This window comes from Aythya fuligula, chromosome 15, assembly GCF_009819795.1.
Source record: "Aythya fuligula isolate bAytFul2 chromosome 15, bAytFul2.pri, whole genome shotgun sequence".
NCBI lineage: Eukaryota > Metazoa > Chordata > Aves > Anseriformes > Anatidae > Aythya > Aythya fuligula.
Window position 1 is genome coordinate 4,107,568 of NC_045573.1, and position 26,277 is coordinate 4,133,844.

At 47.0% G+C, this 26,277-nt stretch overlaps 1 protein-coding gene across 3 annotated transcripts; it reads right to left on the reverse strand.

Annotated features, from left to right (window-relative positions):
* Positions 1–9,099: 9,099 nt before the first annotated feature.
* LOC116495297 (cytochrome P450 3A30-like) lies at positions 9,100–22,650 on the reverse strand. 3 transcript variants are annotated; one of them, XM_032197705.1, is made up of 13 exons: positions 22,490–22,650; positions 20,624–20,717; positions 19,459–19,511; positions 18,070–18,169; positions 17,481–17,594; positions 17,209–17,297; positions 16,611–16,759; positions 15,964–16,091; positions 15,654–15,732; positions 14,467–14,627; positions 14,046–14,272; positions 12,438–12,600; positions 9,100–10,273 (listed from the first exon to the last, which is right to left on the reverse strand). In XM_032197705.1, the coding sequence occupies exons 1-13, from the start codon at positions 22,558–22,560 to the stop codon at positions 10,178–10,180; spliced, it is 1,524 nt and encodes a 507-aa protein (XP_032053596.1). In that variant the 5' UTR covers positions 22,561–22,650; the 3' UTR covers positions 9,100–10,177. The 3 variants fall into 3 exon arrangements, with proteins under 3 accessions (XP_032053596.1, XP_032053597.1, XP_032053598.1); XM_032197706.1 differs by lacking the exon at positions 19,459–19,511 and having other exon boundaries at positions 22,490–22,554; XM_032197707.1 differs by lacking the exons at positions 18,070–18,169; positions 19,459–19,511.
* Between the last annotated feature and the right edge of the window lie 3,627 nt (positions 22,651–26,277).

A 26,277-nucleotide genomic window follows, 5' to 3' on the forward strand; every position in this document is an offset into this window, starting at 1 on the left:
AATAATTCTCCCTAAAAGCTGTGCTGTGTATTGTACTGCTTGAGCACCCTCCTGGTACATTAATGGGGTGCTGGGACAGGCATTATGGATGTTTAGATCCCAGTATATGAGCTGAGTATTCCTCCCCACCTCAAATTAAGAAGAAACCCAGCATTTTGAGGAGATTTACATTGATTTTCCTGCTGTAAGCCAAACCAAGCTAGAGCATCTGGAGTTCTTCACAAAGTGCTCGGCACGTGCTGGAAACTTGGCCTCGTGTCCCTGAACAGGCCAGAAATATCCTGTCCCCAGGGATCAACTGACCTCCATGCTGCCTTCCCAGGTCTGTAAATTTTATCTGATGGGCTTCAAGGGATTTCCTCTGATTATTGCGGGTGCCTCTGGAGATAGATTTGAAAGGATCCTGAATGCCTGTGAGACCTCTCCCTCTGAAGCCAACCCATGGAGAAACCTGGCGGAGGAGCTGTAAATCTTGGGAGGTTTTACAGCAGCTCCCCAGACATCTGTATTGCCTGTATCAGCAAACGCTCCATGCATCGCTATGGGAGTGGGATGTGGCGAGGAGAGAGCTTAATTTAGAAAGCAACTATTTAATACCTACAGTTCTACATGGCAGCCAAAAATGTAACCCCAGACAAATAGCTTTCCTAACGCAGACTGTATTAATATGTGTATATATATAAAGTAACAGCATTGCACTCACATGCTCATTTTCCACTGGCTGATCATGGGCAAACCCTCAATCACATCCAGACCCTGCTGTGCTACCACAAATGCTGGAAAGAGGTAAATATTCATGTGTCTAGGCTCCTTGTTTCCCTTCCAAAAAGAAGGCACACTACTGCCCCAGCCCAGCTGCAAGGGAGGCATTTGAATTAAGAGCAGAGTTGCACAATAAATCTTCCTGGGTGGGAACAGAGGTAGCACAATGGGGTTGAAAAAAGAGGGGGTGGGAAGAAGGTTCTGGGGCATGTTGGTATTTTGATAGCATACATAGTTTTGGCCAGAAAAAAAAAATATCTCAGATTGGTTTAGTTGCAGTGATGTGATGGGTTTGCAACCTTTCCTACAAAACCTGATGTGCTTTGTATAAAGAGTGCCATAGAAATGAGAGGAATCAATACAAAGATGCCTCTGTGCGTGCATGTTTTATATTAAGACTTAGTTGATGACTTCTCGTCATTTGAAAGAAATGTTCAGCCTCAGTGCTTGAAATTATCCAGCTGCAGCATTTTCTACTCAAACCAATCTCCAGTTAATTTGATCCTTCATTTATCTTGAACAAAGCCTCCTAATAAAAACATTTGTATTACAAATGATACACTTGATCAATGGGATTGCTTTAGGCAAGTATTTGATAATTTGAACACTAGCTATAAAAAGTTCTCATTTAATAAATGTAACTGGCCCAAATTTGCAGTGAGAGAAAGCCCCAAACCTGTACATCACTAAACAAGCCAGAGTGTAATTAAATATAGGGTTATTTAGATGTTCTTAACAACATTATTGTTAGAACTGGCTAGTGTAATCTCTGTGATATTAGCCGTAATTATTTTTAGGTAGCACGATTAATTATTTAGTTCAGTCCAAGTGACAAGAATGGATTGATTCAAAATAAGAAGCTGACTGGGTGCTAAGCTATTAATTTCCTTTCAATCCTGTAATTCCTTTGGTCAAATTGGTGAGATAAATACACACATGAGAAAGAGGCAGAGACCTCTCCCAGGCACGGACTCATGCACACAAATACCTGCACACCCTACCCCTCACACTACAGGCACCTCCTTGACAATTCTGCCTGTTGATGGTGGGCAGAATATTTACTGCTGTTTTCCCACAAAACCTGCCAGAAAACTTCTGACTTGCGTTTCGGGCAATAGCACCCTGGGCATCAACAGCAGCCAGGTCCTGTGCAGTACAGGAGATAACACGGGACCCTTTGCAGGGGCTGGAAGTGGGGAAACAGCCACCAATAACATTCATGTCTGCATTTCTGAGATCGCTTTTCAAGCATATGAGCACTTCAAGGTCGCAGACTGCTTTGCTATGGATGGTATGTTCCCCCTCACAGGCCTGGGTCTGAGCTAGGAAACATTACCCCTTGACAGTCAAAGCGGATTTCTGCTTTATTGCATTTGCTGTTATCCCTCACTCCTGGATGCTTTGGGAAGCAGTCCCGCTACTTGGAATTTTATGCTGTGTTTATTTTCATTAATGGTGGCATTAATCAGCTGTTTTCCCTGGGTCTCCACAGACTGCTCAAGGATACTCTTGGAATGCAAAGACAAATTCCAGGTCAGAATTCCTGTTGCTTGCTATTATTACGGTTGAAAAGTGAAATCACTGCTCTCTTTGTTCAGACTTGTGCACGAGCACACTAAAAAACTGCCAGCAGCTCCAGCATCCCTTCTGCACCCTGGTCAAAGAACTCTGTTCCGACACAGCTACCAGCATCTGTATTATGAAAAAAATTGAAGTCTACAACAAAAATGTCACACCATACATCTGCCTATTTTGTTTTGCTTCTCCAAACTTTTTAAATCAGCATTTTTAGGACTTCATTTAAAATGAAAGACCAGGAAAGGGCACAATGAGGATTCTCTCCTGTCACATCACGCATTGAGTTGTACACCATAACAGCCTCAAATCTCTTCCAATCCATCACTTATTTCCCTCTAGAAACTTTTCCACTCTATTGTCTTTGACTGTTATTTATTTATTTGGTTAGCTGACTTCAAGGGACATTTCTCCTGGCTGGATAAAGACATTTTGCAAACAAACGTGTGGAAACATTTCTGATAACGCTGCAGAAAGCTGGGTCCCTGTGGGCAGGTGATGCTCCGTGCCGTCCAGCAGCCACCACAGCCTGGTTCAGGAGCAGCATTTTCACTGCTGGCTGCAGCGAGGGCTGAGGTGGGAGGAATTAAAGGGTTGCTTGAGGATCCACCGGGCTCTAAGGACTCCCCTGGGGAAGATAAAAAGGAATTAAGAAGGACTTTTATTGACGAGGATATGTTGCTTGTGCACACAAAAGAGCGTAATTGTAAGTATTAGGAGGGAGGTTTGCTATGGCTGAAACTATCGTTTACACCCCATGGAGAGTAAAAAAAGGTCTTTTTTAAAAAATAATTAAAAAAAAAAAGGCTGAGAACTTGGGTTGATGCTCTACCTTTTCTGGTGCTTTACAAGTCAGTCCAAAAGGCCTGAGGCCCAGATAAGGGTTACTAAATAGGAAAGCAGCAATAAATAAATAACATTGTCGCCCCTGTTCAGAGAGCTCCACATTTTGCTGCAGCACCCTGAGACACTGAGCTGGAAGAAGAGATGTAGGTCTCCGTCAACAAAGTGTGTTCTGTGGAAAAAAAAAAAAAAAACACCTTTGGGCAACTCTGCAGCATCCAAAGGAGAGGAGAACATGGTGCCAGCATCTGTTCAGCGCCGGGAGAAGAGAGCATCTGCTTCGAGACTCTCTGACGTTTACTTCGAGTGAGAAATCGTTGCCCTAGCCATAATACTTCAGGAGTGAGACACATAAAGTGAATGGAATCCACACAAATGAGGTAGTTAGCGTAACCGAATACGCTGTTCATTCCTTCAAGAATGAAAAATATGAGTAATTCCCTGGCAAGGCCCAATTACAGCCTGCCAGCCCTAGCACATGGGTTATATCTATTATGAAATAATAAGATAACATTAATAAGATTCCCAGATAGAACATCAGATAGCCATTCTCCCAGCTGCATAAAGCTGGTCTGACTATTCAAGTTGTCTCCTGCCTGAGGAGCCCAGCACTCACCAGGTCTTTCTAGTCATCTTTGGCCAGAAAGGTGCAGGTCTGCCAGCTTTTAAGCAAGCGGCTCTGAGTGGGAGATAGGGCAAGAGCTGTGGGAGTGCTAAGGAGCTTCTCTCTTTTAGGGAATTTCAGTATCAGGCAGGAACTGGGTGCATATTCTTCAGGTGAATATTGCCACCCCCCTTCCTGAGATACCTATGGAGGTAAGCTCAGTAAAAAAAAAAAAAAGAAATTAATATAATATAATATAATATAATATAATATAATATAATATAATATAATATAATATAATATAATATAATATAATATAATATAATATAATATAATAATAAAAAGACATAGGTACAGTTGATTGTAACATCACAGGTTGCTCAGAAGCCCAGAAGGGCAGGAGACAGCTGTGATTTCCATCACTGATTTAGCAAGCTGCTTCTCAGACACTGGTAGGGGGCAGCCAGCTCTCCAGGCCCAAGGAGTGAAGCTACCAGCAGCCAGAGGCTGTACATTTGGCAGGTGGCTAAATTGGCTCCGCAGCCTCACCCGGCCTTCCCTTCATGGGGAAGGGAAGATGCTGAGTCTCAGCACAGAGGGTAGTGTAATGAGAATTAATAAGGCGTGTGAAGATGCTATGTAATTGTCCGGCTGGCTGTTTCCTTTGCACCTTATGCTATCATTTATGCTCATGCAAAGTGGCTGTAAAATGCTCCTGGTCTGATTCAATATAATTCCATGGACCCTCGTACAGGTGCAAATTGCTCTGTGATGTTCAGGGCAATGTCTAAATGCCCTGAATCTAGGCTCCTAATCTAGTCGTCTCCATTGTCTTTCCTTCTGTCCCTGAAATTGCACACAGCCAATTGAATATTTTAGTGCCCAATGAGCTACAAAATGTTGGCTATTTCATGCAAAATAATGCATGAAATAAATAAACAAATAAATAATAATCCCTGCCTGGGACTCCCCAAGAGGTGAATTTTCCGTTCTAGCCCCTCAGGGACTGGAGCTGCATGGAGGTGCACAATGACCACGAATCCGAGCCAAAGACAAGCCGTGAAAAATGAAGTTACAACATCGTCTTGGAGGAAATGGTCAAAAAGCCCATGCCTGACCTTGTCCAGACATAGGAAAAAGCAACTGCAGATCAAGAGCAGCTGTAAAATGAGCCTGAACTAAAACGTATTACAGGGAATAACCCTTAAAGAGGTGGAAGGCTTTGCTCGATGCACTCCTACAGGTAATTTCAATCCCTGGCAGCTGCAATGTTTCAATAATGAATGTCAGACCGCTGGACAGCTGAGAGGGGAATAAATATCTATTTGCCTTCACTGGAAGTAGCATTAGTTTGACATATGACATTCAAATGATATGAACTTTAAAAGAGTGGTTAAATGACTGCTGTTTGACTTGAAACCTTGAATCCACCGAAGCAGCATCCCAACCGTTTACCTTCGCTCCAAGGGGGATTGAAACGCTGGGCTTAAAAATGAGAGATCAGAGCATTTCTGCAAACACAGCCCGCGGGATGCAGCGTGTCCAGCTGGTAGCATACGTGCCCCCGTGGGATGAGAGGGGGAAAGATGGATTCTGCTGTATGGCACCGTCCTCGTGTCCCCATCACCGCAGACGCCTGCTGCCAGCACAGGGGGAGCAGCACAGAGCTGGGCGACAGAAGGGGAGAGGATGGAGGGACGAGCTTTGGGGCCATGGGACAGAATGGGGTGCGAGAGCGGGGTGCCCCTACCTGGTCCCGTCCTCTTTCTCCTGGTGTCCTCCTCCTCCTCCTCTTCCTCCACGCTGCTCTCGGAGGCTCTCCTGCACTCTGCCTCCCAGGCAGCCAGCCCAGCCTGCGCCGTGCCCGTCAGCTCATTTCGGGGTTGTCCGAGAAACCAGTGCTGCGAAGCATTTACCTCTCTATTTTGGGAGACCTTGTTAAGCACTTGTCACATTAGCCTGTCAGCTTAATACCAGCAGTCATAACACTTTTATAACCTACCTGCTGAAGTGCCTTTGCTTGCAATCCTTGCACTAAAGCAAGAGCTCAGGACCAAAGCTGCTGCAAGAAAAAAAAAAGAAATCGCTGCTTCCTGACCTTTGGGCAGACTCTGTGGGCTAATTATTCCATCGATTTTAACCGAATCAAGCGTTCAGTGAGGCTGTCTGGAGGCCTGCCTCTCTTCAACTGCAGGTCTCGTACCGCACCAGCAGCAATCATGCGGACAACCTCGTCATGAGCTGGGGTCAGGGTCAGCAAAGCTCCGAGTGGCTTGCGCCTGGTGGCAGGCAGGGCTGGTGGCAGGCAGAGCTGCCCTAGCAGGGGACAGCCCAGGGACATCCCCACTCGCTGGCTCATGCCACTGGGGGAGAGGACCGAGAGCCAGCAGAGCACTGGAGCATGCATTAAGCCCAGCAGTGACACCCCTCCCAGCACCATATTAAATGCAAGTGGGTGCTCTTGCTTAAAACTGGACTAAATAATTGAAGCACGAGTGAGTGGAGCCAGATTTGAATGTTGCAGCTTCGTGGTGAGCTCTCCTTACAGCAACAAGAGCTTTCCAGGAGCTGCTGCTAAGCTGAAGGCAGGTTAGCTTCAGGAAGCAGCACTGTGCTATGGGAAGGAAGTCAGCACAGCAAAGGAGCTGGCACTGAGGGCTTTTTATAGATCCTATATGTGTTTCGGGGGCAGCAGGAGACTTGATTCAGCAGCTGAAGCACATTAGATGAGCTCCTGAAGCACTTGTGGTTGAGGGCCGTCCAACTGCAACCCATTTGCTCACTCTGTGACTTCTCTAGGATCTGAGTCAAAGCATGGCACAAAGGCAGACATGCACCAGATCTCACTGTTGGTTAGCTGTAAACATTTTTATTTTTTAAATGCATTTGCAGGTAAACTGAGGCATGGCGCTGCTGAAGCCTTAAAGCTCCATTTCCCTCTGGCTGCAGGGGAGCTGTGCATGTTCAGCACCTCTGGAAGTCAGAGCAGCAAGGACAGGCACAGACCAACCCCAGAACTGCGGCACCAACCAGAGGAACACCAGAAATCAATCCCATCCCACAGGCTATGCCAGGCTCGTGTCTATCTGTTGGAAGGCTCCCAGGATCAGAGCGATTCCCCACTGTAAGCTCCCACCCAGCTCCCCCACCAAGCCAACATCTGAACCTCATCATTGAAAACAGCATCCTGTTAACCTTTTCAATGCCGTTTTCCCCTAATCTTCCTTTCTGCTCTTCATCACTACCAGGTTTAGCAACCCCTGCCTCTGTGTCAGCCCCACTAGCAGCAGCACTGCTATCGATTCTCCTGGTCACAGTGAGGTGGACGTGAAGTTTCCTGGTTAACAGAGCAGAGCCTGGGAGCAGCACCACTCTCTGCTTCCCCTCCCTGATTCAAGGTGAAGGCAAATGGGCAGATCAGCCTCCTCTCCTAATCCTTCCTACAAGCCCAAGTGGGAAACAGCAAAGGCGTGCACTTGCTACTCTCCAGCGCTTCTTGAATTCAGCCAAATGGAGGTGAGATTTGGCATGCCCCAACATCACCTTGTCTTTGCCAGAACCCAGCACAAGCACCTGAAGATAAAGCCAGGCAGCACCACAAGCTCGCTGGTGGGTTCTCTGCAGGTAAATCAGCGTTGCAAGCTGCAGCTGCTGGCTCACACGCTTAACCGGAGCAGAGAAGCAGCACCAGGGTGCCAGCAGATGAAGATGCCTTTGAACAGAGATGAGAAAGGCTGAAATCCTTTGACACCTGGAAGTGAACTGTATATTACTAAAATGTTAAGCAGCTTTGTGAGAGAGATTATCCTGAAGGATATTTTCCGCAGTGTTGACATTTGTGTGTGAGTGATTAATTCCAGCGCGGGCATGGAGCAGGGAGGCAAAACCCTTTGTGCATTGCTCATGACTTTCCTCGCTGCCACCAGCCAAGCCACAGCCTTCAGTCTAGCGAGGTCATTAATGCCTCCCTGACCTGTGACACTGTGTTACTTCATCACCCTCATCTGCTCAGTCACCTCTGAAGGCAGAGACTTGGGGATTTTCCATGCCCCTTTTTTGTCAACTACTGTGGCAGCAGAGTCACTTTTCTGCTGTTTGTTCTCCTGGTTTTTGACTGCCTCTATATTTTGTTGTTATCTCTTGAGATGCTCCATCACAGCCACAGTGAAACACAGAGCAATGGCTTTAAAAGAGAGGGATGGTAACAGCAGAAAACAAAGATGAACCCTTGCTTTTGTGCAAGGGCAGCAGAAGATAGCTGTGCAGCTGGAGGTCATGAAGGCAAACAGGGAAGCTGGAATTTTCTGACCCTCCCACCCTGCTCATTGCTGACTCTCAAGGGAAACAGCCTCATCCTTTCCCTACCCTTTCAGGCAAGGATGTCTTTCACTGGGGAATTTAATCCACTGCAGAAAGGTTGTTATGTGTCTTTTGGGGTTTTCAACTAAATTCTTCAAAAGTATGAAGAAAAAAAAAAAAGAAAGAAAATATAAACTATAAAAAGAAATAAAAGATATATAATAATATATATAATCTATCTGTCTATAAAAATAGTATATCAGAACAGAAAAGCAATATAAAAAGAAAGAAAACAACTGCTGTCTAGTGACTGAAGTTCCTAAGCCCATTTTTGCACTGGAGACCACTTCACACTTACACCATCAATGGCTCTCCTCAGCCATTTATTTTGGACTGGAGTGTCTTAAACTCAGCATCTCTACATGCAGCTCTTACTACTGATGATATATGTTAGGTAACACCTTAGATGCGTTTAAGACACAATGAGTTTTCATCCGCCAGGAATCCAATCCATTATACATGGTAGTGACCGGGGTAGGTGCACTTGCAATTATTTCAGCCAGCACTGAAATTTGACAGTTTGGAAGCAGAAGACTCTGTGATGGGGAAGGGTACATCAGAGCAGGTGCATGAGTTGTCCAGGAGAAAGCACGGACAGCACTTTGAACCCTGCATGAAGTCATCGGATCTGCAGCATGGAGCAGACCCTGGAATCAAACCTCTTTGCTCTCACAGAAAGACGAATGCCTGGCTAAGACAAGCAAGCCAGCACCTTTGGTAATTTGTGTTGTTACCACGTCATAGTAGAAAAATGAACTGCCAAAACAGGCTTCTGTATCCATTCTGTGGCCCTGACTTTTGAGGCAGAGGTACATTGAGGATCCCACCTAAGCAATGAGGAAGCCTTGCTAGGAGAGGTGGTGGGATGGGACCACACCATTTTTTGGCCAACAGCTTGTTGGACCTGCAGATGGATTAACTTGTGTATGGAGGAAAGAGCAGAAGCAGAGACTGGCTTCAGTTGGGTACAAAAGAGGTAAGCAAGCTTTTTATTGTGATTAACTTCTCTTTAGCAGTTTCTGGACAAGTAACACGAAGTGGGAGAGTACAGAGCATTAGGTCCTCCGGAATGTAAAAAAAGCATAAAGTCTGGGCAAGACTTCCCAGCTCTCAACAGCCAAAGGCAACGTCTTTCTTCCAGACCAGGGTTCCCCAGGACATCCAAAGGCTCTCAGTGCTACACCCTGTGTCATTTTTAATTCAGTTAATTTGGTCTTACAATGGCCTAATACACATCAGAGACTAAAAGGTGTCACAGTAGCAGTGTAGATGGTGCCTGTACTGACAGTCACTTCTGTGGGAGATGGCTGCGTGCCCGGGGTAAAACAAGCAAACAATCAGAAAATACACGCAGGGCACTTCTCTCCCACTCCACAAATCTCCAGTCATTAGGGGGAACTGCTTGTCTCTGGGCTCCTCCAGTTAACTCATCTGCAATCTGAATCACTCATAAAATCATAAGAAAATCTAAATAAATCAGCATCAGAAAATTTGCCATGGGCATTCATTCCTGCAAGGACGTGACCACTTTAACACTTGTCAGGGTCAGAGCACACAGCTGAGGAAATATCCCTGGACAACTCTGCATCCCCAGGAGTATAAAACCAGAAGACACACAGAGCTGCCCAGCAGGCAGTAGGAACAGGAGCAATGGTAGCATTACTTAACTGTGTGCAATTTGCTCTCCCTCTCCTGATTTAAATTACACTGCCAGAAGAGACTGACAGTGTCTGGAATCAAATTGCTGAGAAAAGTGCCTCTTCAGAAGTAGAAGAAAAAAAAGACACCCAAATAACTTGAGTGGAAATGGTCTTGCAAAATGCCTATTGTGATCTGGGACAGCAGGATCTGGGACTAAGGAGTTTTCATTAGGCTAATGTTCATTTAATTATGCCAGGCCAACCCCCTAAATGCCATGTTGTGAAATGGGGATTTGCACCACTGACATTTTTACAATGCACACATCAATTTGGGTCTCTGCCTAAGATTTAGGCAGAGAAAGCACCATAAAACAAGAGTCTCTGATCTGTTCCTTCACTTTTCCAGGTCACTGCGGACTCTGGGGACCATCTTCAGGACGATGGGCTTCTTTGGTTGCATGAAACCTTTCGTGTCCAAAACCAGGGGGATCTTGAGGAAAAAAGAAAAACAAAAGTACCACGTAAGATGGGGAAAAGGGCAGTCATGAAAATGAGAGAACCCCTACAGCCCACACACATCTCAGCCACCCCCCATTTTCAGTGCATTTCCTGACTTTACAGGTGTGTTTATAAGGCTATCACTAGTGCTCATGTAAAACAGACATGAGCTGGAGCTCAGTAGCCCTCAGCTCTTGATGAACTGGTCAGTGAATGCTGGTGTCCACATGGACAGTAAGAGGCACTCAGTGCTTGATGGGCTGCACACAGAGGGAAAAGCAGCCAAAATCCATCCAGGGAGCAGCAGCTGAGGAGGGGCACACGGTGCCATTTTGTTTAACGCTGAAACGTGTCAGCACTAAGGGGAGCTGGGCCATAATGGGAGTTAGAGGAACAATGTTACCTGGGAAATGAAGAAACAGAGAGAACTGCTTGAGCTGAGTACCAAAGAAAAAGCGTCCTCGTGCAAAAAAGCACCAGGCTCCCTTGGGGTGGAAATTTCAATAAAAAGAACATTTACAGCTAGTGGTGAAGGGAGTCATCTTGTGGGGCAGGGAGAAGTGCTTCACTGAACCTCCTCCGCCGCCACAATGCTGCTCATGTCCCAGCTCTCCTCCTCCCCTGCAGGACACGGGCAGTACACCCCCACCCCACAAAATGCGCTTAAAGCCCCAATAAGCTTTGCTTCAGGAAATTTCAGCAATGTGGCTCTGAGCCCAATGTGCCATCAGTGGAGGAGTGAGAGGAGGTGGCAGCTCCCATGTCTGTATTCCAAAGGGATGTTCTGAGGTGAATTTTTCCCTTCCCCTCTGATTCAATACACACAACGTCTTCTGAAGGAAAAAAGAGCTGAAAGAGACCCATAAACCTATGGGCACCAATAATACAATACATATTTAACTTGTCTCCCTTTAATTAAAGGCAGTTATAAAAAGAATCAATTTTATGGATTGCAGAGGACTAGAAAAATGTCATTAGACTTGGGGGAGGGTGGATAGGTCACCACATTGTTAATGGACTATTACAGTCTTTCACCTCCGGGTTACTAGTTGAGTCACAATCTGAATCTGCAGAGATTCCAGCTGAGTGCTTGTGCCAAGTAATAACTCTGTGAGTATTTTTGTTTTATACAACAAATGTCCTTTGAATGCACTTGCTGCCCCCTCTGCTCTGATCTCCTAAGCTTGTCTCATGAACAAAATGTATTAATGGCAGCAAAGCCAGATTGGGGCTGGAAACTGAGTGTCCGCAGCAGAGAGCAACAGCAGATGCTACCTGCCTCTGAGTCATGGGGAGTTGCCCTGTTTTCAGGATATGCTGTGATGATTGCTGGAAAATTACATCAGGCATTTCCTTTATGTCAAACAGCCCCGTCCTGCAGGGCCTGTCCCATCAGCACCGTGTGCAGCAATGTGGGAGCCCACACAAAACCAAAAACGGGTGCGAAGGAGGGAGGGAGCTTGTTCCCTGTTTCTCCTCTGCCTCCGAGGACCTCCATAGCCTCAAAGGGGGAAGAGTCACCAATTAAAATTTATCTCAGATTGCACTTGGCTTAAAATTGTTATGCTTTAGAGGTCGCCTGGTGGCCCGTAAGAAATGAATTCTGCTGTCTCGGGGTCTCAAAGCGAATGGCCATGCCTGTGTGGCAAAGCACAGCCTTGGAGCAGGGATAATCACTCTCTGGAGCAGGATCTGTCTAAGCTGGGTCAAGGCAGAGTGGCAGGGAACAGTAGGGGCTGAGCACCCTGCAGCTAGCTGCACCCCAAGCAAAGCAGAGTACTTCAGGGACTTCAGCCTGATATATTCCACTAACATCAATTCTGCTTCTGCAGAGGCTTAAAAAATGTATCAGTAACTTGTGTCAAACCATTTAAACTAACTGAGAGCATTTAAATACGGTTATTCCCACATGCCTCTCTAATCCACAGTGAAATCTTCCTCCCTGGTCTCTGTGTGAAGCAGTAAAAACCCAAGTCTGCAGACAAGGTTCAGTGGTCGTGAAGCTATCAGTCTCTGAACTCCTCGGGGATGGGGGATTTAATGTTCAAGTGGGACAGTTCCCTATTTGTCCTGAGATGCAGGCAAAAGAGAGTGCACAGGACCACCCCAGTGGGGTCAGAGAGCAGGTAACAGCACACATCATCCCAAATCCTCACCGGAGTGTCTTTGCAGGGTCTGAATGAGAAGTGTTGCAGAAGGACAACCACAGCCATTTTCACCACGAGGAGAGCAAACCTCATTCCGATGCAGTTCCTGGGGCCGGCCCCAAACGGCAGGAAGATGTAGGGGTCGATGGATTCTCTGTTTTCTTTACTGAACCTGATTACAGAGAAATATGTAAGGTTAGAAAGAGCTTCTGTTCTAGGCTCTCAGATCTGAAGAGATGAGGGGTCTGGGAAGGCAAAGGCTTTTTGTGTTTCTGTGCATATTAGAAGAAACCAGCTAAGTCCCTTATTTCTGTCTCAATAGATGCCTTATGCCTCTGCTTTTATCCTGCTGTTTGGAGTTGGCTGCGCATCTCTGGGTGTGTCAGGTGAACAGGGAAGACCTGAAATATGCTAACAATTTCATAACTACTCTTTTCTCAGAACTCCCTCTAAGCTCAAAAACTGAACCCAGATTTCAAACCCTAAAACACACAGGTCTGCAGCCTCACATCTTCCCTTTAGATCAAAGGCCTGAGCGAGCACAAAGACGTTCTCCCCCTGTGTGACTAAAAGGAGGGTTGCTTTTGAGACACACCAGCCATTCCTCTCCTCATCATGAAAAACAGGGAAGAACAATCAGCCTCACAGAGGAATTTTCCACTGAGCATTTTCAGCAATGCTTTTCAGTGATCAGTTAGTTTTCACGTCAGGAAGCTTTTCATTCCCAGTGCATGAGGTCTGGGTATAAACCTTAACCACGTTAAGCCAGCAGTGAAATATCTCGCTACCAAGACACCAGCACAACCCGATGATGAGTTTCCAGTGAGGCAAGTGATCCTTAAAGAGTTCCTGTCTACCTACCCTTCCCTGTTTGTCACCTGGTGTAAGAACCAAGCTGCTGGAGTTACTGAGGTGCAACACGCCCCTTGCCAGATGCTCCCACTGGGGTGGTTTCTTCGGCAGCCAGCATGAGGTACATGGCCCACAAGGGTCCATGCTGATTTCAGCAGTACACGTCCCCCTCTACCTTATGTCTGATGCCGCTGCCATGCTGTGTCCTGCAGGGGACCACATCCCCACACCAGGGTTAGCTTCCAGAGGCATTTGAGCTTGCGGTGCCTGCCCTCCCTGGGCCAACCCTCAGTGCCTTCTTGACCACCTGAAGGTGAGCAAGCCCAGGGTCTCCCAGGCTTGCCTCAGGCCTGTCTTGTTTCCCAGCAGCTGGCAGAGCCTCCAAAGCAAGGATTGTTTCACAACTAGAGTTGAAAAATTAAGTTTTATTTCCTACCTGTCTTTGCCCTTCCACTGCTGATTTGCACGGCAGCATGCCAGTCACCCAATGGCTCTCGTTTTAATATCTGGCCATAAACCCCTCAGTGTTACAGCTGCTGGGAGCTGCTCTCACTGTCGCTTCCTTCAATGCAGTTAATTAAATTCCATGCACAGTTTATGGATGTAGATCATAAAACTCCCCTCACGGTAATGCTGGGACTAGATGTCAGACAATGATAAATGCCTGATTTAAATGTTATAATCATGCATTCCCCACTTTCACTGCCATTTCCCCTCCCAGGAACCAGGTCAAATGTGCAGCTATTTCTCGCACCAGGCCCTCACCTCTCAGGCCTGAACTCCTCCGGCTCAGGCCAGTACGCCGGGTCGCGGTGCATCACATAGGCTGGGATCATGACCACCATGTCCTTTGGAATAGTCACCCCATTGATCTCCACTGTCTTCTTGCAGACCCGCTCAATTCGCCCCCCGGGGGGGAAGAGCCGGAGGGTTTCGTTCACCACCATGTCGAGGTACTCCATCTGCATGACGGTGTTGTACGTGGGAGCAGCCTGGGGACAGCAGGGGAGACAAAGGTCTCAGGATGGCTATGAACACAGGACCTCAACCCCCCGCCAGAAACCAGAAAATCGGAAACCTCAGCCCCAGCATCAATTCCATTCTGGGTTGCTTCCAGCCTGGTTTGTGGTTCAGGATCAAAAAAAAATATGTGGGAATGAGCCCAGAGTTTCCCCTTCCTCTTTACCTTGTTGGGCAGGTTTGCATCAATCTCATCCTGGAGCTGCTGCTGCACATCAGGGTGTGTGGCCAGGTTATAGGAGATGTAGCTGAGGGTGGAACTGGTGGTTTCGTAACCAGCAAAGACAAAGACAAGAGCCTGGGCCAGAATCTCATTGTCACTTAATGCTGAAAAGAGGCACAAGAAACGTGTAAGAAGCTGAAATCTACAGCACAAGTGTGATTAACCCTCAGAAATCCAGGATCCCACTTGTCAGTCCAGGTAATACTATCAATAACTACTTAACACCTGGTGAAGGAAATGTCCAGCTAACTTAGACTGGTAGCCTCTGGCACAGGGCAGAGTGGGTCTAGCACTGGTGTGAAGCCAGAAAAACACTTTCAAGGTCAGCAGAGTTACTTTGCTGTATTTAAGGGTAGAATTGCACCAGCAAAGATATGCATAGCCTGAGCCTGATTTAGAAAATCTGTTATCTTCTGGAACTGTGCTATTTGAGCAAAAAAAAAAAAAAAAAAAAAAAAAAAAAAAAAAAATGGGTATGTGCCAGGAAAAATTGGAGGTGAGGAGATGTCCAGCAACTGCTCTAAGCTCTGAGGTTAGCCACATGCTGCTGAGGGATTAGTAGCCCTGAGCATAGTTTGGCAGTGGTAATGAAGACAATACAGGATTGTGGTATTGCAGCAGCATCCCAGTGCAGCCTGCAGTGCAGGGTGCCACACAAATTCCCTGTCTGTGAATATCAGAAGTTAACAAGCTTCCTGCCTTGATAGAGGCTGATGGTCTGGGCTATGCCTTGGCTGACCCTTTATTTTCTGAATCTAACAGTTAACCTGGGATGAGCAACAGAGATGAGCTTATCGATGAGCAAGGTACGTGCAGCATATGTGCTTTGTGTGCTTTATGAAATACAGCCAGCACCACTGGCCTTCAGAGAAGACAAAATAAGAAACAAAGAGGCAAGGAGATATTCACTCTGTTTGCTTTTTGTTGGATAAACGGCCCTCAGGACTCACCCCAGCAAATGGGATATAATAAAATATGGCTGATATGTGATAAGCATCATTATGGCCCTGCTACTGAGACCTTGAAACTCCCATAGAATAAATGACTACAATCCTCTCCTACTTCCATTCTTTAACCACATGAAGAACCACCTGCTCTCTGCTGAGGGCAGGACAGCTCTCAGGACGTACTTTTGTATGAGTCCTTCTCCTCAGCAGACTTGGAGTTGTTCTGTGAGTCCACCATCAGCTGCAGGAAATCAACCCGGTCCTGGGGAGAGAAGGAGGCAGTCAGAGCAGAGGTGGGTGGGCAGGGAGCAAAACTTGTTCAGCACAAGCTCCTTGAGGAGATGCCTGCTCCACTTGCAGCCCCCCAGCTTCAGAACATAATCATGGAGAGGAGCAAATGAATACCCCACAGCTGCTGAAGGCATGACCAGGGCCCTCCTGCACTCAGAAGGACAGTGCTACGGACAGAAAATGCCCTCTGGGCAGGACTCACCACGTGGTAGCCATTGTCCCGTTCCTTCTTCATTTTCATGAAGTTGCCATTGAAGAAATCCATGACTTTTGAGGGTAACAGAGTCACTTTCATCTTTTCCAGTACTGGGACAATGAAGGGGAACAACACTAAAAGGAGAGAAGTGAACAACATATTATAGCTCAAGGAGGACGTTATGAAGCGTAGAAAGAAGTGGGGTGAATCTGAGTCCTGACCCAACGAATTGCCTTTCATTGCCTTCAGATCTTTTTTCTTATAAAAAAATAATTAAAATAAATAAAAATAAAAATTAACAGGCCTCAGCTGACATGCAATAGCATTTGAGAATCTTCTGGCCTTCTACTATGATATGTCCTCAGTTCTGCACTGAGTGCAGCTCTTGTTGACACACAACAGCAGCTTTCCACTGCAAAAAGGATCTCTGCTTGTAAGATGATGGAGCAAAGACCCACATGGGGCTGTGCAAATCTTGGCTGTGATTTCCCAGGGGAAATATTTCCTCAGTCCTGCTAGGGTGAATGTAATCCTGCAAAGTGCACCTCTCAGATGTCAAAGAGGACTCTGAGGTACTGAGGGAGATAAAACGAAATGCAGGTGGTCACTGCACGTGGCCGATTCAGGGCTGTATGAAATGAGGTGTGTCATACCTAATAATAGGAACACGGGGTTTAGAAAACTGAATTTGAGAAATTTCTTTATGTTGGTGACAAAGGGGTCATTGGGGTTGTTCATGGAGTCAATATCCACACTGAAAGAAGTGCTGACCACTACGTCCATGCTGTAGGCTCCAAAAATGCTGAGTAGAGAAGAAAAAAGAGTGAATGGGATGAGTACAACCAGAGCAGTGAATAATAGCCAATTTAGGAGCAATCCTTGAGAGAGGGAAGCTCTTTTACATTTTTATCTGTAAAAGAGACTGTAAAAATGGCATGTAAAAATACCACATCTGTGACTTGCAGGGCTTCTGGAATGGGCCCAACTGCTGCCTTGAAATGCATCCCCAATAAAATGAGATGGGGAACCGAGCACTGTTACCCAGCCTGAGCTGAGCAGAGCACAGCAGGCCCACTGCAGAGGAGCACAGCTGAGAAGGGCTCTGTGCTGCAGCACGGAAATCACAGAATTGTAGGGTTTGGAATGGACCTCCAGATAGCGTCAGGTCCAACCCCAAAATGGCTCTCCAAAACAGCTCCTTCCCCACACTGAATACATACTCTTTCCTGTCAGCCTCACAGAGTTACTCACTCCTTCATGGTCACGAGCTCATCGTTAGCCGCTTTCTTCTCAATGTTTTTCACTAATTTTTCACCATAGAGCTTAATGATAGGGAACATCTGAAATGCAAACCAAAGCAGAAGGCACTGAGACTCTTTCACCTTCTCTAAGCAAGGCTGGGCAGCTCCACGCTGCCATCTGCAACGGGCCACAGTGAGCGAGTCTTTGGCTTCTGGCGGAAGGGGAAAGGTCCCAGCACTCCTCCAGCTTTTGGTGCAAAATACCAGCGGCCTCTGCTTTACCTCCTTCAGCTTCCCACTGGTGAAGGTTGGAGACAGCACCGTGCGGATCCTTTTCCACTTCTCATCTTCAGCCACACTGAGAGCTGACTCCAGGATCCCGTTCAGACGGAAGTTCTGCACGAGGAGAATTTGGCAGGAAAAGGGACGTGGTTATACAGGGCAATGGGTGAAGGTTTCTGCCCCCCTTTGACATTACAGCAATGCAAAGAGGCAAAGAAAACAACAGCAACAACCAACACAACAAAACACACAAACAAATATCACGGAGCATTGACTTGGCCCCTAAAGTCATAGCAGCTCTACCTCAAACAGCAAACAACAGAAATGGAAACAGTGCAAGAGGCAGAAACAGCTCAGTTCTAGCATACATCCAGGCTGATGCCCCAGTCAGAATGGCCTCTCCACCTCCCTGGCAGAGTTTTGTTGTCAGTCCTGTCAATAAGCTGGGGCACAACAGAGAGCAAATACTTGCTGAAGGGCACATAGAGACTCGGAAGCAGAGAGTAAGAACAGAAACCAAGAAGAAACTCTTCCTTTCTTGCTGCATTCGCTCCCCACCAGAGAGGAAAGCAGAGGACGAGATACCCACCCGGCGGTTGGTAAAATTGGTATAGCACTCCTTCACCAGGATGGTTTTGATGAGGATGGGGTCGAGAACAACCAGCAGAGGCTGCCTGCCGTCAAAAATCCTAAGCCAAGAGAAAGCCACGGTCAGTCCATTGCTCACAGGCAGCTGGAGTGAGAGCAGGCTGCTTTGCCCGGGGACAGAGCACTGCGCAATGAGCGCTGCAGCCCATGGGGTTTGGGCCAGCTGAGTCCCCTCTGACAAAGCTGCTAAAGGGACGGGGCTGAAATGGGTTTATTATGCCGTAAAACCAGAGAGAGGGGAAAAAAGGACAGTGCCAAACACGGACAGCATGAGCACTTCTAGCCATCATCTGTGCTGTTACAGAAGGATTTCCAAAGCAGTGTGAGTTCAGATAAAAGGCAGCTTTGGCTGCGACATTGATCCCTGCATTTGGGCTGTCTGAGCTGTGGTTCGGTAACTGGTGGCTGCAGTCAATAAGCCCATACTGAATGGCCACCTGTGGGGTAAAGAGATTTCCCTGTGTGGCCTACAAGGCAATGAGAGGGGAAAAAAAAAAAAAAAAAATCTCATCTGCCTCTTCTGTTTTTCCGGTCACCAGAGGCAGGAGAACTTAATAGCCAAAGGGCAGGAGCCTTGGGCCACAGCCGAGGGAAGCTGCCGTCTTCAAGAGGTTTGAGAAAAATTTAATCTTTCCAAAAATATGCTTAGTTTCATGAAGCTCCTACGATCTTTGTGCACCAGTTTTGCTTCGGTCTGCAGGTTCCCAGGAGAAGCACGATAAGAGCCCCGTGCCTGTCTGCACAGAGCCAGCGCTGGGCAGGGAGCGGGAGGAAGGTTTAAAGGTGGCTCGTGCCCTGGCTCTGGGAGAAGCAGGGAGCAAGATGAAACACACCACGGCAGCCTGCAGCTCGCTTTCTGCTCCAGACAGACACAACAGAGGCTTCAAAGGCTTGAGGCTCAGTTTGACACCAGCACTGGAGTTTTCTGGGCAGGCTGCGTGGCTGGGAAATGATCGGTACCTTCCCTCGCTAACGCAGCTGGAGCTAAGAGATAAAGGCACGGCCGTGCTGATGTGGTGGGTGCTGGAGGATGGGGGAGCTGCCTGTCCCCAAGGTCACTAGCACCACTGTTTAGCTCTGAATGCTCCCAAAGTGGGGAAAAAAATAAAGACTCCCAGCTTGCTGCCATCATCCCATCCCAGCAAGAGAGAAGTCCCGGAGAGAAGGCTGGAGACTTCCCCAGCCATGAAACTGTTTTTTCCCCATGCCCCAAGCCATCACTGCAGGAATGACAGTGCAGGGACATGGTAGCAAGCCACCCTTTCCCATTCCATTTTGGGACAGAGAAACACCCCAAATAGAGAATTTTGTTCTGCAGAAAGAAACTCACCCCCAGATTTTACCGTATTTTTCAAAGCACATCTGATCAAAATTTAAGAATCCCTGCAAAAGAAGAAAGGAGAAATGAACGGTTTGTGAGCGAAGAGTGATCAAAGCAGGTCCCAGCCTGCAGCTGGGAGCATCCCACGGACCCATCCTCAGAGGCAGAGGCTGGCGGGTGCACGGCAGCCCTTAAGAGCCACATAGACTCTGAGGGGACATTTGTGCTGGAGGTAAAAAGAGTGCAGAGAAAGAAAACTGCACTTTCAACTTCCACCAGCCAACCAGCGCTAAAAATATAATGAAGACAAGGTACGACAGGGTACACAGCTCTAGTGTGAGCAGAGTTAGCAGGCAGAACTAGATCCCAGCGTGTCCTTTCATCTTCAGCTCAACAGGTTAGAGCTGCTACTGCCTTGTCCTCCTGAGATCTTCCACAGCAGTTACTGAACCAGAGTGATGAGGGCTCTTCTGTTTTCCTTTGTTCCCATTAAGGTTTTAACTGATGTTACATGTAAGGATGAAACTTTTGGGACACATAACACTCACCATGCATCAACTAAACCATTAGTAAGAGACCATGTGTCATGCTGTAAACTCAGCAAACACAAGTTTAAACTCCCCTTTCATTGAAGCTGAAGCTAATACATTTCATCCTGCGTTTCCAGGCAGTTATCTGGAACCAGCTGATACCCAGTTATTTGATAAGGTTTTCTAACTTGGTCATACTTGTTTTATTTGGAAATCTATTCAGCTGGATTGGTTTTAGGATGGTGGAACAGATGGCGGACAGGGCATTGCTGGGGTGTGACACAAAGCACGAAGAAGCACACAATTCTCAGAAAGTGGCAGCTTTAGGTAGCTCCTCAATATATTTTTTCTTTGTTTCCAACAGTTCTTCAGCTGCTGAGGAGTGGGTAGAAACCTAAATGGGAGCTAATAGCTCAAATTATGAAGTGAGTGAAAAACACAACACCCCTCGTTCAGGTCAGCAAGAACCTTAAAGTAATTTTTGTGTTCTCTGCGTATCCACAGAGCTTCCTACCTGGAAACGTCATTGCCATTACCAAGGAACCAAGGATAGGGGAAAAATGTGACCAAAGAATGGAAAAAAACAGCACCACCTACACGTAAGCCCCTAAGGCAGATGTGGATCAGCAGCTGCCCATACTCACGTGCCGGTACTCCAACAGTGTTCCCAAAAATGGCAGAGGCCGTGGCCCGGGGATGCCCAACTTCTTGAAGGTCTGGTAGGGCCATATCCCATAGCTGCCAAGCAAAGCCAGTGTGTGAGATGCATTCATGTAACAAGAAGAGAAGGCTCTTCACCCTAAGCACAGCGAGCAGCTTACATAGCTGCTTCTTGCCACACAGAAAAAGCTGAAATTATGGACAAGCAGTGGCAGACCTGCTGAGGCTGCTCTGCTACTGCAAGAAACCCAAGAGCATTTGGGGTACATCTCCATACAAGACAAGGGTTGATGACAGTTGCAGCCCAGCCTAGGCAGATGCAGACATCTCAGACCTTTGCTCAGGGGCTGCATCCCACTGCCCAGGTCAGACAACGGTGACTCAGGAGGCTGAAGGGAACCTCAGAGGGACCAAGTTCCCAAGCTGAGACCTGCCTTTGGCTTTGTGAAGCCCAGGTGGAAGAGCCAGAGCAGCCCAGCAGCCAAGCAGGGGCATAAATTAAAAGAGCCAAATTAAGTTTTTGCCTGCGTAGCTCACTGCAGCTCCCACGAGTGCTATAAGCAAAAGGGCAATTTTGCCAGCATAACTATTTAAGCAGGGGCTTCTGCTTGCAGAAGCAGGGCAGACTTTACTTGCTGCCTACTCCCAGCTTGCACAGCCCAGCCCTTTGCAACCAGGCAGTTTGCTGCAGCAAAAATAGAATTACTCCTCCCTTTGGCTCTGTGTGGCAAAGCAAAAACAACAAAACAACAAAACAAAGAAAGAAAGAAAGAAAGAAAGAAAGAAAGAAAGAAAGAAAGAAAGAAAGAAAGAAAGAAAGAAAGAAAGAAAGAAAGAAAGAAAGAAAGAAAGAAAGAAAGAAAGAAAGAAAGAAAGAAAGAAAGAAAGAAAGAAAGAAAGAAAGAAAGAAAGAAAGAAAGAAAGAAAGAAAGAAAGAAAGAAAGAAAGAAAGAAAGAAAGAAAGAAAGAAAGAAAGAAAGAAAGAAAGAAAGAAAGAAAGAAAGAAAGAAAGAAAGAAAGAAAGAAAGAAAGAAAGAAAGAAAGAAAGAAAGAAAGAAAGAAAGAAAGAAAGAAAGAAAGAAAGAAAGAAAGAAAGAAAGAAAGAAAGAAAGAAAGAAAGAAAGAAAGAAAGAAAGAAAGAAAGAAAGAAAGAAAGAAAGAAAGAAAGAAAGAAAGAAAGAAAGAAAGAAAGAAAGAAAGAAAGAAAGAAAGAAAGAAAGAAAGAAAGAAAGAAAGAAAGAAAGAAAGAAAGAAAGAAAGAAAAGAAAGAAAGAAAGAAAGAAAGAAAGAAAGAAAGAAAGAAAGAAAGAAAGAAAGAAAGAAAGAAAGAAAGAAAGAAAGAAAGAAAGAAAGAAAGAAAGAAAGAAAGAAAGAAAGAAAGAAAGAAAGAAAGAAAGAAAGAAAGAAAGAAAGAAAGAAAGAAGAAAGAAAGAAAGAAAGAAAGAAAGAAAGAAAGAAAGAAAGAAAGAAAGAAAGAAAGAAAGAAAGAAAGAAAGAAAGAAAGAAAGAAAGAAAGAAAGAAAGAAAGAAAGAAAGAAAGAAAGAAAAAAAAAAACAAACAACAAAACACAGAGGTTCCTTTTAATCCTCCCAATCGTTTCTTGCTGACAGGGAGGCAGGAAATACTCTCTGACTTCCTCCAGCAAAGATTTCCTTCGTCCCACCCACCTCCTTTATCAGCCCTCATCTCAGCCTTGCAGGTAGCACAGGAAGAGTCAGGATTGTTTTTTTTAACACTAATTAATGCACCAGGGCACTTCCTATTGAGTGTGATACCCCTGTGAGCCCCGGCTGCCCACGCACAGGGACTTCTCCTCCCCAGGCACCCGTCAGGACTAGCCTCTACTCACAGAATCAGGAGGCTAAAGAAAATGATGAGGAGTGTCCAAGTGGTTAGGGAGAAGTCTGGCAGGAGATTCATCGTGCCTCCCGGCCTGACAGCACCTGTCTCCTGCACCGCCCAGGCCTCGGTTTATGAGGTTTGGGGCTGACCTTCAGCTGCAGCCGCGCTCAGATGACGCGGAAGGAGGAGTTGTGCTGCCTCGGTTGCTCAGACTTTAACCCTTGGGCAGATTTGTCCCTGGATGGTGCCAATACCATGCCCAGCCCTGAAAGTTTTGTGACATGAAACTGCAATTTTCAGCAGGGGAAAAGGTAGCGAGGGGGGAAGACATCCATAAAACACCTTCCTGGGAGCGGTGAGGCTCGTGCGGGGAGCTGCCAGCTGCTCTCACCGTGGCTCGGCTCACCCCCAGCTGTGCTTTCACCACGTCCATCGCTTTTATCAAGGGGTGTGATCGGGAGGGGCTAGGCAATGCTAGGAACTGCCAGGTTCCTAGACAGATTGCATGGGGCTGTGCCCCTGGGCCAGCAGCATTTTTTGCCTCTGCCCTACTGTTCACAAAACAGGTCCAGGCTCACCTCCAGATCTGTACTGAAGAGCCAAGAGGCAGCGCTGACACCTTTCCTAGGAAGACATCTTGGACGTGCCCAGCTTTGCACGGCCATGATGTGCTTGGTGATTTATGTAATCAGTGACAGATGGGAATCAATTAAGCAGTTTACAGGGGCATGTGCCTGAGTTCTGCCCCCTAGCCTGCACTGAGCAGCCAAAACCCCATCAGCATGGGGCTACAACTGTCATGTGAAAGGGACCTTACTTCCCTTTTGCTGGGCTCTTACAAAGCACCTGGACCTGAGGAGGCCATGCTCAGGCACTCATCCTGTATCTTTGCATCCAAAAGCAGGTTCTCCCCACACGGGGTGATGCTGGGGACCTCCAGCAGGATGTCAGGGGCTGCAGTTTTAGAGGTGCTCGGGGGCAGATGTGTCCCTGCGAGGGCTGCAGGCACGGGTTAGCTGCCTTGCTTCCCTCACACAAAGCCTTTGATTTTCCAATTACCTCTGCTAATAACTGGTGTTAGCAGGAGCTGGGTTTGTGGTTGGGTATTTTCTCCTCTCAGACAGAAACTGAGGCAAAGCCTCAGCAGAGGGAGAGGCTAGCCCCCCTTCTTGCTCCCTCAGAAAGTAAATAAACTGTGCAGCAGCTTCACACACAAGGAAATCACTCCTTTCATCCCAAATGGGTCTGGTGGGAGCAATTTACTCATCTGTAGGTGACTGACAATCTAACAGACCAGCCAGGAGTAGGAGCAAACAAGATGCAGAGCCCAACAAACCCACGGTGCTGCCGTGCTGGGGCTGGCAGGTGACAGTGGCACCATCCTGACCACACCAGGAGCACATTCCCTCCCACCAGCAACCTCCCCACAACCTCATGGTGATGAAGAAACCACATGCAGGAGGGGAAAACACGCTGCTGCAGCTGGAGGTGTTCCTGCAGCTGGGCAGTGGAGGGTCACTATTGAAAGCCACATCCACTGGGCTCCGCACCTGGCTGCTGAACCTTTACAAAGTCTTTATTTACCCAATTTTTCAATATATATATTTATTTTCTTGCTCGTCTCCTGGAGCACTGTTGTGTCTCTGGCTTGACAGACTTTGAGAAAAATCGCAGTCAATAAAAGTCATTTCTTCTCTGAGAAGATGCCCTTCATGGTCTTCTCAGCCCCTGACCACCCAAGTGCTGCTGTCTGACAAGAGAAGAATCAGAAGGAGAGGGGGGAATTTATCCTATCTTACTAAATTAGGTATTCCCCCCCAGATTGCCACCACTGGTCAGAGCTGCAGATCCTGAACACATCACATAATTTTATATGAAATGAGGGTATTAAAGCAATCCTGCTATACATAGACAGTGCTTTGGACCAGACGCGATGGGGGAGCGTGTCCTTACTGAGGCTATTTCTGTAATGAGAATATCACTGAAATGGCACCCAGGAGGGAAGAAGCAGAGCAAAAGGCTCTCCGCAGGATGATTCTGGAAACATCTGAGGGCTTGGAGGGCACCCAGCGAGTGCCTGCACACAGGCATGGTCCAGAGTCCTGCGGTACTGACCAGGGTGTGCCAGATGCTTCCCACCTCAGGTGTGCAGCAAACAGGCTAAAACAAATGAAAAATAACTGCACCGAGCTGATGTCAATTCTCTTAATTTTGAGTGATTCATAAAATTGTCCCTTTTTTCCCCCTCTCCCAGCTTAGCTAATGGTTTCCTTAATAAGCAATATCTCCGTGAGAGCTGTTAACCCCAGCAGTAAGAGTCACGCTGGTGACCAGCAGGCTCTTGGTGCACGGGGTCACAGAAGACACACGAGACAGGGATGGTTTGCAGCCACAGCCACATTCCCAGGGTTAACGGCGTGCGACCACAGAGGAACCAGCACGGTCCAAGCAGAGCCTCTTCCTCCAGGTCACGAGCAGCCGTGGCCTCAGCTCCCCTGACATCACCCTCATGCTGACACCAACACAGTGCTGCTGCTTCTCCCATCAATAAGAAAGCCCAAGGGCACTTGAGAAGCTTGTGAGAGCCCTGGCTGTCTGCAGGGAGCTGTAAAAAGGCTGTGCTGTTGTACCTCAGGGCGAGCAGGGGGAGCTCAGTGTGACCCTGTTCCCCATGGCAGGGCAGCAAGGAAGGTATGGGTAATTCACAAGCTGCTGGTCACCACGCTTAACACAAACAGAAGGTGATTTGGGTGGTGATAGCTGGTTGCAGTCACCAGTATTGTCACAGCTGCAAAAATGGGCTTGTCACAGGAACAGCAATTCATCTTGGAGCATCAGGGAACTGATGACTGAATTGATGGGGCATGGAAGATGCAGAACTTCAGAGGAATGGGGCTGACAAATGAAAATGCCCTTCTGCTTGTAAAAAATCCTGGAGAGACAGAGGTTTGAAAACCACACAGACTTTCCCTGAGGAGAGGTGATGTTACCACCACCCGGCTGGCAAAAACAGGACCGAGAAACACAAGGGGAAGAACAGTCCTGCATGGACACAGACCACTGGGCTGATGACCACCCCAAGCAGTATCATAGACCCCCAAGGTTTACATTTCTTCCACAAGCTAGGGAAAAAAAAAGAAAAAAAAAAAAAGAAAAAAATAAAGAAACACACACACAAAAAAAACATACTGTAACACACACCAGACTTCTAACGGACAAAGTATTTGCATTGACAAACAAACTGCCCTTCACTGACTGTCACACATTTAACAACTCTTTTCTTATGTTCCTCTCATCTCACTGTAGTCTTCTGCCTGAAGTCAAATTTCTGACCAGCTGTGCTCTCACACGAGCCTCCAGAAAGGCCTCAATGGGCAAGCACCACGCACACAACTCTTTACTCTGGTAACACCTCTGAAGGCTCCCGAAGCGTCAGCAGCTAAAACCCATCTCCCTTTCACTCCTCTATAATTTCCTAGCAAAGGCAGAAAATTATAACCCACAGCCGGCGCTCCACATAAAGCCAATTACAAGAAGCGTGGGGGTGGCAGTGCTCTCTGACACCAGCCCCGCCAAGGACGGTCCATCCTTCGCACGTCTCGTCTGGTGCGATGGAAGAGCTCTTCTCTGCACCGCAGCCTCCGTTAATGAAGTACACTCAACAGAGAGCTATCCGAGGGTGAAGGGGCAACACCACATTCACAGTGACCTCAATTTGTGCCTAGCCGCTTCAAAATCTGCCCAGGCAGATAAACAAACAAATATGTAAATGAATCATGGGACGGCCTTAATGAC

What these genes read in the sequence shown, in the direction of transcription:
- LOC116495297 (XM_032197705.1), bottom strand. Translation starts at nt 22,560, where the DNA reads ATGAATCTCCTGCCAGACTTCTCCCTAACCACTTGGACACTCCTCATC. An exon ending in CACTGTTGGAGTACCGGCAC is followed by an intron (nt 19,512 to 20,623) that starts GTGAGTATGGGC and finishes CTTCTTTTGCAG; the next exon opens with GGATTCTTAAATTTTGATCA. An exon ending in GAGGAGTTCAGGCCTGAGAG is followed by an intron (nt 12,601 to 14,045) that starts GTGAGGGCCTGG and finishes CTCTGTAATCAG; the next exon opens with GTTCAGTAAAGAAAACAGAG.